The 20,832-nt window shown below is 44.4% G+C and overlaps 1 protein-coding gene across 5 annotated transcripts in view; it reads right to left on the bottom strand.

The window, feature by feature from the left end:
* Positions 1–20,830, bottom strand: part of LOC119952464 (TOG array regulator of axonemal microtubules protein 1) — a 173,248-nt gene extending 152,418 nt beyond the window's left edge. For all 5 annotated transcript variants that reach the window (XM_038776256.1, XM_038776270.1, XM_038776264.1 and 2 more), the window contains exon 1: positions 18,587–20,830. In XM_038776256.1, coding sequence (XP_038632184.1) covers positions 18,587–20,632 — 2,046 coding nt within the window. In that variant the 5' untranslated portion in view covers positions 20,633–20,830. The remainder of the gene's footprint in view (positions 1–18,586) is intronic.
* Positions 20,831–20,832: the final 2 nt, after the last annotated feature.

Below are 20,832 nucleotides of genomic sequence, written 5' to 3'. Positions count from 1 at the left end.
GGAGTGCCAAAGACTGATAAGGGAGACGTTGGAGGTACAGGAAGGATGCAGATCCAGCCCTTTTGGACAGAAGTAGGGAGCACCAAGCTAGTTTTGACAGGTTGTCTACGGGGAAGGTGGTAGACCAACTGAGGTGGGCAAGGGGAATGGTCTATGAATATGGGGAGAAGGCAGGACATATGCCGGCAGGCCAACTTCGGAGGGAGGCAGCGGTGAGGGAGATAGTCCAGGTGCGGGACAGGACGGGGAAATTGGTGGTGGTTACGGAGCAGATTAATAAGGTTAATGAGTTTTATGAAAAGCATTGGTTGGAGCCACTGGGAGAGGAATGAGGGAGTTCCTGGCGGGTTGGAGTATCTGAATCTTGAGGAGGAAGATAGGCCAGATTGGAGGGATCGGTGGGGGAAAAAGAGGTAAAGGAGGCAATTGGGAAAGGCGGCAGGGCCAAATGGGTTCCCAGTTGAGTATTACAAGAAGTTCAAAGACAAACTGGCGCCACTGATGGTGGGGATGTTTGAGATGGGGATAGGGAAGGGGGTGCTACCACAAACTTTGGGACAGGCTTCAATCTCTCTGCTGTTAAAGAAAGACAAGGACCCGATGGAACGTGGGTCGTATAGGCCCATATCGTTACTGAATGTAGGCGCCAAGATACTGGCGAAAGTACTGGCAGTTAGATTGGAGGGGTGCCTCCTGAAGGTGATAAGGGCGGACCAATCGGGTTTGTAAACGGAAGGCAGCTATTTTTGAATATCAGGAGATTAGTAAATGTAACCATGACGCTGGGAAAGGAGAAAATAACAATGATCTTTATTTGTGTCTCATGTAGGCTTACATTAACACTGCAATAAAGTTACTGTGAAAAGCTCCTAGTCCCCACATTCTGGCACCTGTTTGGGTACACCGAGGGAGAATTCAGAATGTCCAATTCACCTAACAGCACATCTTTTGGGAGTTGTGGGAGGAGCCGGAGCACCCAGAGGAAACCTAAGCAAACACAGGGAGAACGTGCAAACTCCACACAGAGAGTGACCCAAGGCAGGAATCGAACCTGGGACCCTAGATCTATGAAGCAACACTGATACCCACTGTACTACCAGACGCCCACCAGATGGAGGTGGTGGTGGCGCTAGATGCGGAAAAGGCGTTCGACAGGATAGAGTGGGTCCTAGAGAGATTTGGGACTGGCCGAGAATGGGTACGGCTATTATATAGGGACCCAATGGGGAGTGTCCGCACAAATAATATGAGCTTGGGGTATCTTGCTTTGCATCGGTGCACCAGACAGTGGTGCCCTATGTCCCCCTGCTATTTGCACTGGTGATAGAGCCATCACTTGGATTGGATTGGATTTGTTTATTGTCACGTGTACCGAGGTACAGTGAAAAGTATTTTTCTGCAAGCAGCTCAACAGATCATTCAGTACATGGAAGAAAAGGGAATTAAACAAAATTCAAGAAAATACATAATAGGGCAACACAAGATATACAATGTAACTATATAAGCATTGGCATTGGTTGAAGCATACAGGGTGTAGTGTTAATGAGGTCAGTCAATAAGAGGGTCATTTAGGAGTCTTGTAACAGCAGGGGAAAAGCTGTTTTTGAGTCTGTTCATGCGTGTTCTCAGACTTCTGTATCTCCTGCCCGAAGGAAGAAGTTGGAAAAGTGAGTTTAAGGAGTTCGGGATTGTGGAAGGGTTAGTGCGGTGCAGGAGATGGAACATAGGGCTTCTATGTACCCGGCCAATTTATTGTTGTATGTTTCAGAGCCAATTAAGTCGGTGGGAAATAGAACAATACATCTCCAAAGATTTGGGTTGTTTTCAGGATACAAATTAAATTTGAAGAGTGAGTATTTTGTGGTGTCCCAGCCAGTAGGTATGATTTAACCAGTTTGGTGGGGAGGGTGAAAGCTGACTTGGCAAGGTGGGACAACCTCCCTTTGTCATTGGCGGGAAATTTAAATGAATGTGCTGCCGGGATATTTGTTTTTCTTTCAGTGCCTGCTGGTCTTTTTACTGAAAGCTTTCTTCAAGGAAGTGGACAAATCGGTCACCTCGGGGGGGGGGGTAAGAGAAGTATGGACTAGGGGAAGGGGAAGGGTTTCAATACGTGCAGCTCCGGGACTTTCCAAGGAAGGAGGTTCCGAGCTTCCCGATAGTGCCGGCCCCCTCGTAGGTATTGACAGCAGGGGGATTGGAGATGGGGTGGTGTCGCCGATTTATGGGAAGATTCTGAAGTAGGACAGAGTGTCAATGGAAGGGATTAAGGCCGAGTAGGAAGAAGAGTTGGGAGAGGTAATGGAAGAGGGTTTGTGGCATGAGGTGCTACGCAGTTTTGTCATGTGAAAGTACCTTTAAGAAATGCGTGTTTAAGAAATGTACCTTTAAGAAATGCGTACTTATCCGTGATGTCAGAGTGTGGGTGGAGCTGGGCTGTGTCAGCATTTTACTTTCGTTTTAGGCTATTTGCTGCAGGGTGTGTTTTAGTTTCGTTTTCAGAGCTGGATAGCTGCAGTCACAGCGAGAAGGGGTATTAGCCTCTCTCTGTAATCAAAAAACTGGAAATCGATTCTTTGGTGATTTAAAACTAATAACTGCTCTCAGTAGTGACTTTAACCTGAGGTGCTTCTGTTAAAATTTCTTTTTTTTAAGTCTTATGGATGTTAAAAGGACAGCTTAAGGATTACTTAGTGTTGTATTCTTTAGGGGTTGTATTTGAATTAATGGTTGCTAAGATGTTCGCTGTAGGTTTTAAAACGGTTAACTTGAGTTCATAGAATAAACATTGTTTTGCTTTAAAAAATACTTTTCCATTTCTGCTGAGTTCATAGAATAAACATTGTTTTGCTTTAAAAAATACTTTTCCATTTCTGCTGTACCACACCTGTAGAGTGGGCCGTGTGCTCCCCATACCACAATCTATTAAAGGTTGTGGGGGGTGAACTCCATGATATATTTGAGGTTCTCTAAACCCTGGCCCATAACAGTGTGAACATCTCAACCTCAAGCGCGAGGTTGGGGCTGGTACAGATGAAGGTCATATATAGGGCGCACCCTCACAAGGGCGAGGGTGAACCGACTCTTCAAGGGAGTGGAGGATGTCTATGAACGTTGTGGGAGGGGCCCACAAACCATGTACATATATTTTTGCCCTGTCCGAACCTGGAGAGGTATTGGAGGGAGGTCTTTCGCATCATTTCCAGGGTACTACATGTGGACTTGGAAACGGGTCCCTTAGAGGTCATTTTCGGATTGTCGGACCGGCCCAAGCAGCAGGCAGGTGCAGGAGCAGACGTGTTAGCCTTCTAACCGCTGATTTCCCGAGACGGGTCCTGTTGGGATGGAGGTCAGCTTCTCCGCCCTGTGCCTCAGCTTGGCGGTGGGGACTTACTTGAATTGCTGACCTTTTGAGAAGGTGAAATTTGAGCTGAGGGGGATTAAGGAGGGGTTCTCCAATTCATGGGGACTGTTTATTATGCACTCGGGAACTGGTGACTGGTTACCATTGAACATGGCGGGCGGGGGGGGGGGGGGGGGGGGGGGGGGATGGGTTACAGTTTTGTGAAATTTTACCTGGGATGCACAAATGGATATATTGGATTGTATATTGAGGGGCTTGTTGTTCCTGGGAGATTGTTATAGTGTTTGTTTCTGTTTATTTTCCTCTTGTTGCTTATTTGATGAAAATGTGGAGAATAAAATGATTTAATAATAAAATAAAGATAGGAAAGGTACAAATAGGCTTCCTTGAGTTTTGGTATTTATTGTACTTAACCCAGTGTAAGAAATATACATAGGCACAAATAGATTACAGAGTGGTAGGACAGGTTAAACAATTTAGAATCCAGTACAGTTAAAGGGTATATAGATCTTCAATTTGATGACTTAGATGGCTTCAGGTTGAACTCAAGTGCTCTTTCTGGGCTTGGGGATGGTTTAAAGAAGCAAATTGAGGATTTAGTTGTTCTTCTGGAAACATCAGAGAGAGGGGGAACCCACACACAGTCTTTTTTCTTCAGCATCTCATTTGCTTATGCACTGGTCTGCAGAGAAAATGGGTGCTTCAACACACAACGGTTAGCTGACTTGGCACATGATCATCTCTCTCCCAGTGAGCCAAATATGTTCATGCTTCATGAATTGCAGTTGCCTGGCTTACATTAGATTATGTCTGGGGACATTCCTTTCATAACCAGTGTCCCATTTGTTACAAACCGCGCTGATGTTAAATGTGAGGGTATCCCAAAACCCAGAAAGGCAACTTGGAATATTGCTTCATAGTGGTGTATGCGTTTTTTTTTTCTGGCATAATGTGAGGAACCGTGTACAACACAGTGAGGAACAGTCCAGTTGTTGTGCGAACAATTAATAAAGAACATTTATTAAAAAAATAATACTTATTAAAAAACAAAAACACACGACAAGGGCTAAAATACACTATGACACTTTAAGTAGACTGATGGAAATGCACATACATAAAACTAGCCCTTGGTTCCCAACTGCCTTAGTTGACCTGAACTTTGAGACAGCCCTTTTCTCAAACAACATCCATTTCAAGTAGCTTTTATGAACTAAATCCAGCAAATAACTGCCAACACCAGGTTAAGGTGGCTAGGACTGAAAATAGTCTTCAGGTTCAGTGAAGACGGAAAATTACTGCTTTTTTCAGGAGATTGTATCTGCACCTTGCTGCAGTTCTCCCGTTAGCTGGCTCTCTCCCTTTCCTGGGTTAGTGTTCTATAGATGTACTATCCATTCCCTTTGATGTTATTCACCCTGTGGAGAATGTACATGTTCATTTCCTTATCTCTCCACTTGAAGATACCACCTCTAGAGCCTCATTGTTTTCTCTAATCACTTGTGAAATTCTGGTTTCCCACCGATTGGAGTCATTTCTCCAAACGTCTGCCTCGAATCAACTCTTCTGGCCCTTTTCCCATCTAGATCCATTAGGTATTGTCTCAGAGGTTTCGTTTTCATAGAATCATAGAATTTAAGTGCAGAAGGAAGCCATTCAGCCCATCGAGTCTGCACCCACCCTTGGAAAGAGCACCCCACGCCTCCACCCTCTCCCCGTAACCCCACCAAACGTTTTTGGGTGCCAAGGGCAATTTATCATGGCCAATCCACTTAACCTGCACATCTTTGGACTGTGGGATGAAACCAGAGCACCCAGAAGAAACCCACGCAGACACAGGGAGACCGTGCAGACTCCACACAGACAGTGACCAAGCCGGGAATTGAACCTGGGACCCTGGAGCTGCGAAGCAACTGTGCTAACCACTGTGCTACCATGTTACTTGTGAGAATAATAGTAAAGATTATTATACGTCCATTTGACAAAGGTACCCTGGGACCAAGGGCGAATTACTTAATAAGACTAGTTAATCAAAAGTTTCTAGATAGAACTGAGAGAAATTTCGGCTAGCCGGGGGGAACGAGCTATGGACCTGCAGCTCAAAAACTTCTTACGAAAGGAGACAAGAACGTACCCACAACCGCCACGACAGACAGTACTGGAAGACCTACTGGATGCAAGTATCCTAGAGAAAGGGAACTGTAGCGACATGTATGACCGACTGGTAGAAAGGGACGACACCGTACTGGACGCAACAAGAATGAAATGGGAGGACGACCTGGGGATTGAGATAGGGTGGGGACTCTGGAGCGAAGCACTGCATAGGGTCAACTCCACCTCCACGTGCGCAAGGCTCAGCCTGACACAACTAAAAGTGGTACATAGAACCCACTTAACAAGAAACCGTATGAGTAGGTTCTTCCCGGAGGTGGAGGGCAGATGTGAACGGTGCCAAAGAGGCCCGGCCAACCACGCCCACATGTTCTGGTCTTGCCCCAGACTTGTGGAGTACTGGACAGCCTTCTTCGAGGCTATGTCCAAAGTGGTGGGGGTGAGGGTGGAGCCATGCCCGATAGTGGCGCTCTTCGGGGTTTCAGACCAGCCAGATCTATTCCTGGGGAGGAGGGCAGACGCCCTTGCCTTTGCCTCCCTGATCGCCCGCCGTAGAATCCTGTTTGGCTGGCGGTCAGCAGCACCACCCAGAGCTGCAGACTGGCTGTCCGACCTCTCGGAATCTCTCCAAATGGAGAAAATCAAATTCGCCATCCGAGGGTCAGACGACGGCTTCCACAGAACGTGGGAGCCATTCATGCAATTGTTCCGGGACCTGTTTGTGGCCAACGAACAAAAGGAAGAATAGTCGGGTGGCCAAGAATCAGGGGAAAATGGACGGGAATCGGGGGAAGGTAGCGGGGCGGGGGGGGGGGGGGGGGGCTACGGGTTTGTTATGGGGGTTTGATGGCAAGCTAAGGCCCAAAACCAAACTGTAAATAAATGCCTATAAACATGTGCCTCGGCCATATTGGGGAATGTAAAATATGTATGCCGGCTAAAGGGGGCGGCCACAGTTGTTATTATGAAGATGCTTACCTGTAAATATACATGTTAATTTTTGCGTGTTTTTTTTTCTAATAATTTGTAATTTGTTGGATATAAAATATGAAAAATTAATAAAAAACATTTCAAAAAAAAAGTTTCTAGATAAATTAAACCAAGTACTTTGTAACAAGTGTAATGCTTGGTTAACGGAATAGGAATCGAATAATTTTATTCAAAACAAATGAATGGGGATGTAGAAGGTTAATTACAATATTGCAGATAGCCACTTCTGGTCTATAACCACGTGCAATACATAAAGCTAAAGCGGATTTGATGAAAGGTGAATGCAAACGAGTTTCAATATCCATGAGGTGATACTGCTGCTAGTAACAGTACATTTTCTCTACGTGTTGGTCAAGTTAGAGAACTCATGAGAAACTAGATTTGATACTTTTTCAGCCTCATAGACGTCTGTTCCCATGGCTATATCTTCCATTTATAACATTGTTGTGTTGTGTTTCCAAATAGAAAACAAAGTTCAAAACCAGGGTGAAGAAACAAATTCTATCTCAGTGAATAGATACATTTAAATGGAAGCATCTTGCCCGTCAGCTGGGGTGCAATACAAATACCCATTACAATACTTATGATATAATTGTTGCAATAGTGCTGCACAATTTCCATTTTGTACCAATACTACTCGACAGTGTGAATCTCCAAGGACTCAGACATCATCCGGAAGCAAAGTAGAGCCGGGAGGCCCCGCTCCTGGTTCGCAAGACATTGCGATGTGAATCCTGCCAATTGTGGGCAGGATCACTCTTTAGCAAATCTGCATATTAAAGTGAGACAGCAGGTCTCACTTAATACGCAGATTCCAGAATTACCCGAGGTGTGGGATCAATCTCCCTCGTCTTGGAAGACCTCAGACGAGCCCCATTCAATACTGGTCTCCACAAATAGGGACCAGACGGAATGGCACTCGTGAGGGATCTCCCAGGGATCAGAGGCCCCCCCAGTGTATGTCTTTGGGCAGGGTGGTACCCTGGCACTGCCACCTGGGTGCCAGCCTGGCACTGCCAAGGTGGCACTGGAAGCTGGTAGGGGCACTGTCAAGGTGGCATTTCCTTTTGCAGGTGCAATTGGGACGACATTTTAAAAATGACATCCCGATCTCTTGCTACATGAGTTCCGGCGAGCGGAGCTACTCAAGAGTACAAAAAAAAGGGGTATGTCGCATATTTCCCATCAAGGCCCCTTATCAAATGCAAGTCAAGCTTTATAGCCTTGTGTTTCTCGGCACTGTGAGCACCGGGAAACACGTGACTAAATGTGCTCGCTATGAGATATACATTCACACACATCTGATGGTAGTGCTCTGGGTATTTTAATGCCAACAGAAATGCAGATTTTTGTGAGCTTTGTACTTAATGGACGTTCAAGTTCAATACTTTTAGAGGGGGTCAAATTTCATAGTGGAGACAGATTCTTAGCTCCCAGGTTTGAAGTATGCACATTTTTGTTACTGCATGGTTGCACTGCCTTTAAAGTTCTTAACCCATTAATTGTTGTGTCCACAACCTAGGGATTCAATAGTTGTGATTTCTGGTACGTTGACAGATCTTATTTCCAAGGTGTCTGTGGGTGAGGAATTGTTTTTGAACTATCGTGAACTATGGGTTCTGCTTCTGTGCTTTGACCTTTGTGGGTTCCAAAGCCGAATTGCTAGGTTTAGTTAGATTTGAATATAGAACCCAACCATTTGATTCTCCAGTGGGTAATTATATTCTGATTTAATTTGTGTTTCCACAATGTTGTCCATTTTAAGGCATGTTACCATCTCCTTTGGTGAATGCTCCCCCCCCCCCCCCAATTACTTCCTGTTCTCCTGATTTAAATATTGCAAAATATCTCTGCTAACCATACTTTTGCTGCATTCCCTTTAACCTCTGCTCCTTCTGTACAGCACTTTTGCTTTCCTCTGGCTCTATTTTTGCCTCTAAATTTCACAGGCTCTATTTTGGTCCCATTAAATGCTATTGGCTTTCATGTAGCCTCCTTAATCTTTACTGGGTTGGTTGTTTGCTTTCTGTGGAGTCTTTGGGACTCCTTCAGCTCTATGCACGGGTGCAAAAATTTGCTTCTTCCCCTCAATCTTCCCAGTCTCTAGGGACTGTTTGGAAATAATACCCTCTAACCTGCTGCGCCATTACCTAAGAAATAGTCCACCTCCTGTAAGGGTCAAAGCTTTGGATCACCCCCACTGCTACTAGCTCGCTCTGCAGGTGTTATCTTCATTCATGGAGTCTCTACACATTCCCAGTAAGTCCCTTAACCAACACACTGGTATTGGCTGTTCTTGGGCAAAAAAACTTCTGCGACACAAAGCTTGCAAACTAACAGTATCTCCAAGAATGCCAATCTCCTTTACTGGCTTTTCATAAAAACTAGGGGTCATTTTCTCTTTAAAGAAGATATTCGGGTAGTATTCTAGTACTTTGCCACATTGAAACATATGTTTATGATCTTCACAGCAATGAATATTGTCTTGACTGCAGCACCCCATTGGTCTTTTGACATGCCAACAATTCTCCCTCAGGAGAATTTTCCACACTAATAACGCACTGGGCAGGATCCTGCAGGTGGACCATCTTGTTTTTTTCTTTTAAAAGTTGGGGACTGATCCATTTTTGCTCCCTACTCTCCTTTTCTCTCAAGTACATTTTGGTTTAATCTACACTGGTCAAATGTCACCCTTGCTTGCAGAACTACCAGATCCTAGTTTACTTTTAAGTTAGGGGTTGGTGTATTAATGCATAGCTTTGAAAACACTTCTTCCACATGGGTCTTTAAATTAAAAGTGCATTTTTGGACACAAGGCGACTCACATCCGAGGTTCTCATGAGGGATCTATCTTAAGCGGCCATATTAACTGGTTGAATGCAAGTTGATAAACACTTTTGAATTCAACACGTTTTGCTTGGATCATTGTTGGAAAGTTCAAAGTTTTTGGTAGTGCACCTCTGGTATCAGCCTGTATACATGCAGGATGCCATTTTTGTTCATCTCATTGTCTGACAAACCCTTGCTGGCTTTTCCTATTAATCGGATTTGCAGTAAAAGGAGGCAAACCTCCATTGGTCTCTTCAACTTATTTGCAAGATTTTCAAATAAAACAGAAAATGCTCCTCCATCCTCTTCATCAAACTTCAGTATCAGTAATAAGCACTTTAACAGTCAATTCTGAGCTAGGGGTTTTTTCCCTCACAAGGGGTTCCTCACAGTGGACCTTTCCCTACTCAGTTAAAGCTGCCTCTCAAAGTTTGATGAGGAGAGGGGGAGGCAGGAAGGCAGGGGAGAGGGAGGGGGAGGTAGGAAGAAATCCACTCCGGGTATTGCTCCTTCAGCATATAATTTGCGTGCTCACTAATCTGCAGAGAAAACAGGTTCTCAAACTCCAGTTGCCCAGCGACCCAATTATAGTCGTGGCACATGGATTCCAGGTGCCTAGATTACATGATTAGATTACACATTCCTTTCATAGTCAGAGCCCCATTGTCCAAGTGATTATGACAAATGGTTTGTCTCAATCCAGTTGCGTAACCAAAAGATCATCTCGATGCTTTGCTTATGGCGCTGGGAGATGGTCCTTATTCATACTCCTTCAAGGCAATTATTCTTGGTGAGGCTTTGCAGACAGGGTATCTCCACTTCAACAGCTTTGGAATGTAGAAGGTACAGTGATGCAAATGTTCAGCCACCTTGGACTGTGATTTCAAGTCACTGGAATCTGGATTTGGTCTTATTTTTAAAAATTAAATTTGTAGTTTCCAGCCAGTAAATTCAAAATGTCAATTTATAAAGCATGGTTTCATAACAAATGCACTGATCATAAGAGTACCAGACAAATATAAAAAAGGTTAGAGGGAGATATTTCACTTTGGCAGTTCCAATACACACTAGAAATGCCAAAACCGGAAATCTCTACTCCCATAAACATGAGATAATAATGGAAGCCTTCCCTAAATAATTTTTTTTAGCTCAAGCTCAAATATTTTTAAAACATTAAACCTTTTAGCTAATAGTTACTTATAAAATTCTTCACCGTTTAATAAATTGTGAGTCTACTTAAGAGTGTGAACACCGTGACAATAATAGCCAATTATTATTTATTCTGCCAGTGTTACTCAGATACAAGTGAAGCACTCTATAGCTGAACAGACCAAAGTATGTCCAGCTGAAGAACACAAAAACGTCCTGCCATCAAGAAATTTTTTTCAGGCTATTATTGGCAACAGAATTTAATTGGTAAATCCAACTTAAAGCTGCAGCTGCTACTTTAAAAAATGCTTCATCATCTATATTAAAAGCGGTTAAAAATGCAAGCGACAATCTTGTGTACACACATGCATCTTAATTAAAACAACATTTATACATACCGTATATACTCGCGTAACTTTCGATCTCGCGTATCATGCGACCCCTAAATTTTCGGCCCAAAAACATGCTTTTATGGTATACCTCATGTATCATGCGAGTGACTTTTTTGGAAATTAATTTTGGAAACTAAAACTTCCAAATGGTATCATTGTGTGTGGTTTCTGCAGATTTGATTCTGCTGTGAAAGCTGTTCGCGATTCGAACAGCTTTCCAGCTGGCTTTACTCGCGTTGTTCAGCCACTTGCCGTTTCCATTCATAAAAACATGAATGGAAACGTCAAGTGGCTGAACATCTTCCCATCAGAATGCTGTGGTCACAATCAGTAGTATTCTGATGGGAAGATGGGAAGAGTGGATTCTGCTGTGAAAGCTGTTCGCGATTCGAACAGCTTTCCAGCTGGCTTTACTAGCGTTGTTCAGCCACTTGCCGTTTCCATTCATAAAAACATGAATGGAAACGTCAAGTGGCTGAACATCTTCCCATCAGAATGCTGTGGTCACAATCAGTAGTATTCTGATGGGAAGATGGGAAGAGTGGATTCTGCTGTGAAAGCTGTTCGCGATTCGAACAGCTTTCCAGCTGGCTTTACTAGCGTTGTTCAGCCACTTGCCGTTTCCATTCATAAAAACATGAATGGAAACGTCAAGTGGCTGAACATCTTCCCATCAGAATGCTGTGGTCACAATCAGTAGTATTCTGATGGGAAGATGGGAAGAGTGGATTCTGCTGTGAAAGCTGTTCGCGATTCGAACAGCTTTCCAGCTGGCTTTACTAGCGTTGTTCAGCCACTTGCCGTTTCCATTCATAAAAACATGAATGGAAACGTCAAGTGGCTGAACATCTTCCCATCAGAATGCTGTGGTCAAAATCTGAAGAGTAGTATTCTGATGGGAAGATGTTCAGCCACTTGACGTTTCCATTCATGTTTTTATGAATGGGAACGGCAAGTGGCTGAACGACGCTAGTAATGCCAGCTGGATGCTATGTGACTTATCTTGGCCAGCATTTCACACCCGCGATTTTTGTACCTCGCGTATCATGCGACCCCCGAAATTTAGGCTTCAAATTAGGTGCTCAAAAGTCGCATGTTACGCGAGTATATACGGTATATAGCAAATCAAAGACTTATCACACAATCCCGACAGTGCAAGAGGTGTCCATTTGGCCCATCGATTCTGCACTGACCCTCTAAAAGAGCACCCCACCTAGGCACATTCCCTCGCCCTATCCCCACAACTCCATAATCCCACTTAACCTGCACATCTTGGGACACTAAGGGGCAATTTAGAATGGCCAGTCCACCTAACCTGCACATCTTTGTGCTTCTACTCAACTACAGCATGTTCTGTTTGCAATGGCAGTTTTTTTTAAACGTTTACAGGATTTCGTACATTTTACACTAACTCTGTATAAATAGAGTTAGTTCACTTTTTCTAGCTTTTTGCAACCTTTAGAGATTACTGCAATATTCCCATTGCTGTTGTGTCAACTGGCCAAGAGGACGTTTGCAATATCACCTCCCCCTTCATGTGTAAGGATGCACCCTCCCTCTAAAATCTCCCAGAGACAAAGTATAAATTTTCTCCATGTTTTACTTCTCCACAACTGAAAGGGCTCCTGCATCAACTGGCCATCTGATTTACATTTCTGGGTTTTTCACCCTTTTATTCCAAATATTTGAAGCTTTTGTATTTTGCACAATTAAGAATTATAGCTTCCCAGGGACCTTACCATACACAAACAGGTTGCCTACAATACAACTGTGATGACACAGGATTAGTAGGTAAAATTGTAACTGAACAATGGGCTGCCTTTAAAGAATGTCTTGTTGAAATACAGGGCTGGATTCTCCCTCCCCCGCCCGCCGCAAGAACGCCGCGGGTGAGCCGCTTAGCCGCTTACAATGGAGAACTCCATTGACCTCAGGCGGGATTTTCAGGTTGCCGGGCGGCCATGGCCAGAGAATCCCGCCCACACAGTCAAGTTATATTCTCACAAAGAGGGACAGGAAGGCAAACAAATCTAGAGCTCCTTTAATGACGCAGAACATAAGATGAATCAGAAAAAGTGTTTTTGACAGATGACAGATGGATAATGCAATTGAGAACCAGGCCAAATATAAAACATTCAGAGGAAATTAGAAAAAGCAAATAAGAGAAGCAAAGAGAAAGTATGAGAAGAGAATGAGATGATTCCAAACCAAGTGGGAATGCAAGTGGTGAAGGGGATGCAAGGAGACATCAAGAGGCCAGGGCATTGCAGATGGAATATGTGAGTAAGTGTGAAGTTGTTCACTTTGGTAGAAAAAAGTCCAGAAAGGGAGAATATGTTTAAATGGTGAGAGGTTGGGAACTATGGGTGTCCAAAGAGACCTGGGTGTCGTTGTAGATGCGTCACTAAAAGCCAGCATGCAGAGGTATCAAGCAGTTCTACATCATCATACTTATGACTGACAACACTTCCAAGTTTCTTATTGACAAATTTTGAAACTGTGCCCACACACCACGGGCAGGATTCTCCGCTCCCCACGCCGGGTGGGAGAATCGCGCGAGGGCCGGGCGACACACGACACGCCCCCCCACAATTCTCCCACCCCACACTCGGAAGAATCGCTGCTCGCTGTTTTTCACGGCGACTGCCGATTCTCCGACCCGGATGGGCCGAGCGGACTGCCGTTCGCGACCGGTTCACGACGGCGGTAACCACACCTGGTCACTGCCGTCGTGAACATGGCGCCAAAAGCTGGTTTGAAGCTTGTGGGGGGCGGAGAGGGGAGTGAGCACTGCGGCCGTGCTCAGGAGGGGACTGGCCCGCGATCGGTATCCACCGATCGCCGGGCCGGCGTCTCAAAGGGACGCACTCTTTCTCCTCCGCCGCCCCGCAAGATCAAGCCGCCACGTCTTGCGGGGCAACGGAGGGGAAGACGGCAATTGCGCATGCGCGGGTTTGAGCCGTCAGCCGCGCATGCGCGGGTTGGAGCCGGCCAACCTGCGCATGCGCGACTGACGTTACTTAGGTGCCGCCATCGCATCATTCTCGGCGCGCCGCCTTGACGCAAGCGTCAAGGCCCGGCAGCCGAGAGTTACAGAGCGCCGCTCCTAGCCCCCCAGGTGGGGGTGAATAAGATGAGAGGAGCGGCCTCCGAGGCCGTCGTCAAACTCGGCTGAGTTCACGACGGCCTTCCTGATTTTTCGCAGGAGCGGAGAATTCCGCCCCAAGGTTTGGGTCATTAATATTTATCAGGAACAGGGGGATCCTAATTTTGATTCCTGGGGAACTCCACTACAAACTTTCCTATAGTCAAAAAATAAATGCTTTTTTTAAATAAAAATTTAGAGTCCCAATTATTTTTTTCCAATTAAAGGGCAATTTAGTGTGGCCAATCCACCTAGCCCGCACATTTTTGGGTTGTGGGGAGGATGTGCAAACCACATGGACAGTGACGCAGAGCCAGGATCGAACCTGGGACCTCGGCGCCGTGAGGCAGCAATGTAAAAAAATAAATGTTGACCACGACTCTTTGTTTCCTGTCACTCAGCCAATTTTATATCCAGGCCGCCATGATCCCTTTTATCCCAGGAGCTTCAACTTTGTTCTCAAGTCTGTAGTGTGACAGTTTATTAAAAAGTAATTAATTGGCTATGAAGTGTTTTAGACAGAGAGATTATTAAAGGAATTACATTTCTGCTTTGATTTGACAAGAGTTTAAACAAGGTTGCAAAATTCTAACTTACCTGCTTCACTTCTAATAGCACTTAAGATAATGATTTTTACTTGTAAAAAGTAATTGTGCTCTTCCTTTAGCCAATTTACAACCACAAATCAAGGAAAAGCACAACACTGATAGGGTGACCAGCCAAAATTTAAAAAAGTCCCTTCAGCACAGTGGTCTCCGTACCAGGAACCCAGGTTCGATTCCGACCTCTGTTGACTGTGTGGCGCTTGCACATTCGGCCGGTGTCTGCGTAGGTTTCCTCTGGGTACTCCGGTTTCGTCTCAGTCCAAAGATATGCAGGTTTGGTGGATTTGGCCATGCTAAACTGCCCCTAGATGGAGTTAAAGGATAGGGTGGGGTATTGGGCCTCAGTAGCATGCTCTTTCAGAGGGCCGGTGCCAAATGGCCTCCTTCTGCACTGTCGGGATTCTATTCTATAAGATTATGCAGTTTGAGAAAATGGGGCAGTTGTACCCGTCTGATGCCCAGACGCAGGTTGCTTTAAAAGCAAGTTATTTTTAATTGCTGAAGTAGAGTTTTTCCCAATGAGAATGATTTTGCTCATTCTTATTTTTTTCCCCCACAGGTTACCTTTGGTGATTTAGAATAAACTGCAGAACTTTACGCAGTTTAGTGCCCCTTCAGATTTATAGACCAGCCAATTGGAAATTTTTGTTGGACCAAATTTTGTTTACATAACCTATTTAAAATTTACAACTGCACATTTATCTCAAAATCCCTTTCAATGTTCTGAATTCAGGCCACGCATGTTCGGATGGGTTTTGGCTTTGCTGCAGCAACTATACTACCCAACCTCTATGTGCAGCTGTTCAGAAGTATAACAATTTCTGATCATCAACCTTCTGCAAGGTCAAAAGCTTCTTAGCCCTTCAAAGTAAAAACTTGATATTTTCCTGTATAGGCAGGCTGCAACCTTAGCTTACTTATGGATGCATCAAAATGGCAGTGTGTAGTCCAGCTTCCCTAATGAACATTTACTTTTGATGCTGGCAGAGATTTGCTTTTTGAACCATGAAATGAAACCATCTCTTCAGTTGGAGTCTGTGCCTCCGCAGACTTGCAGGCCTCACTGTTTATATTACAGTGCTGGCTTTGAAGGCCGCACTTGAATATGAATGGAAACATTAAATGTGGCTTTGTGGCGAGATCAGCACACTGCAGGATTAACTGGGGTAAAAAAAAGCACAAATCCTTGAAAGTGCCAGTGCAGATTAATAGAGACATAATAAAAAAGGCAATAGATTTTCGGAATTCTCATAACCAACATGATGGAGCTAAACGGTTGAAGTATTTGGACAACATTAGACCCAAGTCATATTTCTCCTCCCAATTTTCTCTCCTCCCCTTCTGTAGGCACTGATAAGCTGAGTTGCAATGATTTTCAGCAGCCTTTTTGGCCATATATGGTATCATATGCCATAACATGTCATGTTTTATCATCGTTAAATATCTATGCATACACACTTTTGCAATCTGGACTGTGTACCTCCGTCAATACCACAAGGCATTGAGTCCAGTTGTAATCTCCCATGCTATCCTAATCAAGGTCAAGTCACCTGGGTCCTTCTCATACCAAATCTTTACCTACTGGTCCATCAGGAAACATTGATTAATAGCCAAAATCAAGAAATAACATGCGTGTCAGACATCAAAAAGGATGAAAACCATCCAAATTCCAATGAACATTAAAAAAAAGTTAAGTGCAGCTGAATTTATAAAGAATGAACAACTCAAGTTCTGCACCAATATCTGTATTCCAGGTAGATCGAGAAAAAGGAGAAACTGTCATTTCAAAAAAAGAACAATTGGTATGTGATGAGACAAGATTGAAACTCTTCCACAAGTGCTAAAAAGAGCAGCTGAATTTATGAAAGAATAAACAATTCAGTTCTACACTAAAACCTGTAATCCAGGTAGATTGAAATATGACAGCCTCTATTGTTCTCAAAAAAGAATACTTTAGTATGTGATGTGACAAAATTGAAACTCTTCCACGTATTAAAAACAGTGGGAAAAACAGGTTTTTTTGAGAACTTAGTTCTTCCGGAGACCCTATACGTGCTTGCAAAATAAATGTATGACAGAACACTTCATCTTTGCTTTGGGCAACACGGTAGTGAGAGTTTGGCTCAAGTTAGAATCAGAGCTTGATGGGAAATGGAATGTCAAGTTAGAATCAGAGCTTGATGGGAAATGGAATGTCAAGTTAGAATCAGAGCTTGATGGGAAATGGAATGTCAAGTTAGAATCAGAGCTTGATGGGAAATGGAATGTCAAGGTTTGTGTAATATGTGTATGTGCCTTGTGAGATGAATTGCTTCCGTGTTCGGTTTGGTATGGCCTTATCGTGATCCTGGCTGTGACTGTCTGTGGGAACGAAACGCAGCTGTCTGTGCGGAGTCTGCACATCCTCCCCGTGTGTGCGTGGGTTTCCTCCGGGCGCTCCGGTTTCCTCCCACAGTCAAAAGATGTGCAGGTTAGTTGGATTGTCCATGATAAATTGCCCTTAGTGTCCAAAATTGCCCGTAGTGTTGGGTGGGGTTACTGGGTTATGGGGATAGGGTGGAGGTGTTGACCTTGGGTAGGGTGCTCTTTCCAAGAGCCGGTGCAGACTCGATGGGGCGAATGGCCTCCTTCTGCACTGTAAATTCTATGATAATCTTGCATCATTAAGGGACTCGGAACTTGCATTTCAACTCTTTTATGCTAGATATCTTTGATAGCTGAAAAAAAAGGTAATTTCTCTGATTACCTCATGCTGCTTCTTCACTACTACAATCAAAAACAAATCCCACCTCTGACTTCCCTAGAAGCCTCAACAAATGGGCTACAAGAACCAACATTTTCAATAATATTTCCAATAGATATGGAGTAGCACAGGTTTGAGCACAGCCCCAGATTATTGCCTGTGTGAAGTTAGCACATTCTCCCAGTGTCTGCGTGGGTTTCACCCCCACAACCCAAAGATGTGCAGGTTAGATGAATTGGCCATGCTAAATTGCCCCTTAATTGGAAAAAAATAAATTTGGTATTCTATCTATAATAAATAAATAAATACTGGCCAACAGCCAAAATGCATTTTGCAAAATCTTTACTACTTGGGGCTAAGGTTTACATTAGTTTTTTTGTTACCAGTTAATCAATAAAGCAGTTAATCTGCCATATGGCAAGTCCAAGATTATACATCCAAATTGAAAAGTTCTTTAAAAATACTACTGTACAGAAACTACTTAGCAGCTTGAATGTTTCATTAAAAAGGCCCCACATTTTGATCCCCAATTATACATACTTATTACCATAAGCAAAAGCTTATTTTGGCAAGCTAAAATTGGTTATAGAACATAGAACAGTACAGCACAGAACAGGCCCTTCGGCCCTCAATGTTGTGCCGAGCCATGATCACCCTACTCAAACCCACATATCCACCCTATACCCCTAACCCAACAACCCCCCCCTTAACCTTACATTTATTAGGACACTACGGGCAATTTAGCATGGTCAATCCACCTAACCCGCACATCTTTGGACTGTGGGAGGAAACCGGAGCACCCGGAGGAAACCCACGCACACAGGGGGAGGACGTGCGTTATAATTTTATTTTTCAGGTTTAGGACGTGCCAATTACAAGGAGATCAAAGTGGCAGTTGCACAATAGGTTGGCAGCACCAAACAGTGCTGGGATATAGATTCTGCTTTGAACTCTTGATTTCACCACAATTATGAGAACAAACTAGCAGAGGAGTTATCTCCGTGCGACTTACATCAACCTCCGAGAAAAGTCCTAGCAAACACAGTATGCCCACAATTCAGTATGATAGGATTACAATCTTACCTGCCCAAAAACATCAGTTTCCAAGCATTGTTAAGTTTCCGATCAATTTAGAATTCTTGGGACGGTCACTGGCACTGAATTATTAATGGTGTACACTTCTGCATAATTTAAAATAACTACATAAACTTAACTTTTTCAGATTATTAGCAGCTCAGAATTTGTGTGCTCCAACCTTACCTGCTCTGCAGGAGCAGTGCTTGAAAACCTAGTTTGCTGACCAGACCGCCTGGTAGCTGAGCTTGTGTGCTGCCACGGTAATTTGTTCTTCCCTCGGCCAGCACTTAATACTCTTCTGAATGAGGTATATTCATCGGTACTGGGGCTAGGTGATCCATAGTTCAAAGAATTAGCTTCATGATCACCATGGTAACTGTGTGCACTCTGGGTTCTTCCACTAGCCAGCAGCCACTCAGTATCTGCTCCTAATGGCATCTGTATTCCTCTACCATGGGCAGAAGATGGCATTGGTATTGCATATTCCACAAGTCCTTGTGGAGTTAATTTTGGCAGGATTCTTCTTGCTAGTCTGGCTTGCACTGCAGCCATCACACCATCACCATCTTCCTGTAGCTCTACAGTATCCACTGCCCTAACCAAAAACGTTTTGTTAGAACCAAGGGATGAAGCTAGCATGGCAAAAGCCTCTAAAGCTGCATGGCGTATCTTTCTCTTGGAGTCGGTCAATGCTGGTGCGACAACATGGCAAAGACTGGGCAAATCAAAGTCTTCACTTGGATAAGTCAAAAGTGAAGCAATTATAATATTTAATATTTCTTCCCTTACTCTAGAATTTTTGTGTTTTATATTGTCAAGCAGCATATCAAGTACTTTTTGAGGACCAACCTGCTTCATTAAACCTATAAAGACTTTCATATATTCCTGTTTGGTGACAACTTTATTGTCACCAAGCACTTTTATTGTAGCAGATGTAATGGATTTGAGATAATTTACCACACCATGATTTAGTTTAACTACCAGCAAGTTGATGATTTCCAATGTACCGTGGACAACTTTAAAATTGGAGTCATCGAGCAAAGTGCATAAAAAGCCAATAAAAACTAAAATGGATGTAGAAGGCACAGTCGTAAAATTAAAATCATCGACAACGTTCTTCAGTTCTTCAACCGCATGAGTTCTACTCTTATAGTCTTCCCGGTCAAGAAGACGGGCATACAACTCTTGTGGAATTATTCGAAACTCAGGATTACAATGTTCCTTCGAAATTGGCCTGGGAAATTGGGGAGCATCTTCAACGCTGCCGGTGGATCTACCACGAAATCCCGAATTGGTCTTAAAGGTCTTACTTTGTTCCAGTTCAGGAACATTCCCGCCATTTAATTTAGCCTGTGGCTCAAACTTGATTTCCATGAGTTTGTTATAATCTCTCCTTAGAGACGGTGGCAAACGTTTCAAGTACGAGTTAAATTCCTCTTCTCCGATGTGGCGTTGGATATGTCCCATCGTTGTGAATGCTGAGAACGGGTCATCCGTAACATCATCACTTAGTTTTTTAGCTAAACAAAGGGTCACGTCGAATAAACTGTCGTTGTCAAGTTCCTTCGTGAGCAAGATGGGCAAAACAATAGTCGTCGCTTTCCTCACGACAGGATCGTGGTTTTCCAGTCCATGCTCTATCAAAGCCCAGAAAACGTCCTTCGAGATGATCGAGTATTTTAAGTATACATGCAAAGTTTGCACGAGTTCTTTGCGCACAGTAGGGTTGTCGTCCCGCAGACTCCATATAAGTTTGGGCAGCACGGCAGTCCTACAGTAATCCAGATCCGCATCCGATCCTTGAATAATTTCCGATATGAGTTGAATACACGAGACTTTGACCTCCCTTCTGCCATCCAGGAGCACCTCGTTTAAAGTTGCGAAGAGGGCTTTCTTGTTGCCAAAGACTAGCCTCCCTGCGTTTTGCCTGACGTTGGCGCGGAGAGCCTTCAGTGCCTCGGTGCGCTTGAGCGAAGTCTGGCTGTTCAGTTGCTGGAGAATCACATCTTCTTCCATGTTGGCCGGCGCCGCGGCCGCCGGGCTGCCGTTCCTCCTGGCCGACATCACGGCATCCCGAGCGTCGGTGCTCCAGCTGCAGCAGCAGGAGGAGGAGGAGGAGAAGCCACTGCCCGCCTCGCTGCCTTCGGCCCGGTCACCGGTGGAGAAGCGGTGCTGCTGTTCGTGCTTAGCAAACGCCGGCCGCATCAACTTGGCAACCGAGCCTGCCATCAAAGCAGGCGGGGAGCGGCCGGCGGCCGAGCGCCGTCAGCGACTGTAAACGCCGCCGTCTCCAGGGCTTCATCCCTTCCTCTCTGACGTCATTCAATCGTTTACATGACATTTGCCCCTTATTTACAATAATCGCCCCCCCCGCCGCCGGTAACCGGCCGGCGCCCACAAACCTCACCGTACTTCCCTCATAACAAACC

The sequence above is a fragment of the Scyliorhinus canicula genome, chromosome 2 (genome assembly GCF_902713615.1).
Source record: "Scyliorhinus canicula chromosome 2, sScyCan1.1, whole genome shotgun sequence".
NCBI classification, from domain to species: domain Eukaryota; kingdom Metazoa; phylum Chordata; class Chondrichthyes; order Carcharhiniformes; family Scyliorhinidae; genus Scyliorhinus; species Scyliorhinus canicula.
This window is presented reverse-complemented; position numbering and strand designations above follow the sequence as displayed.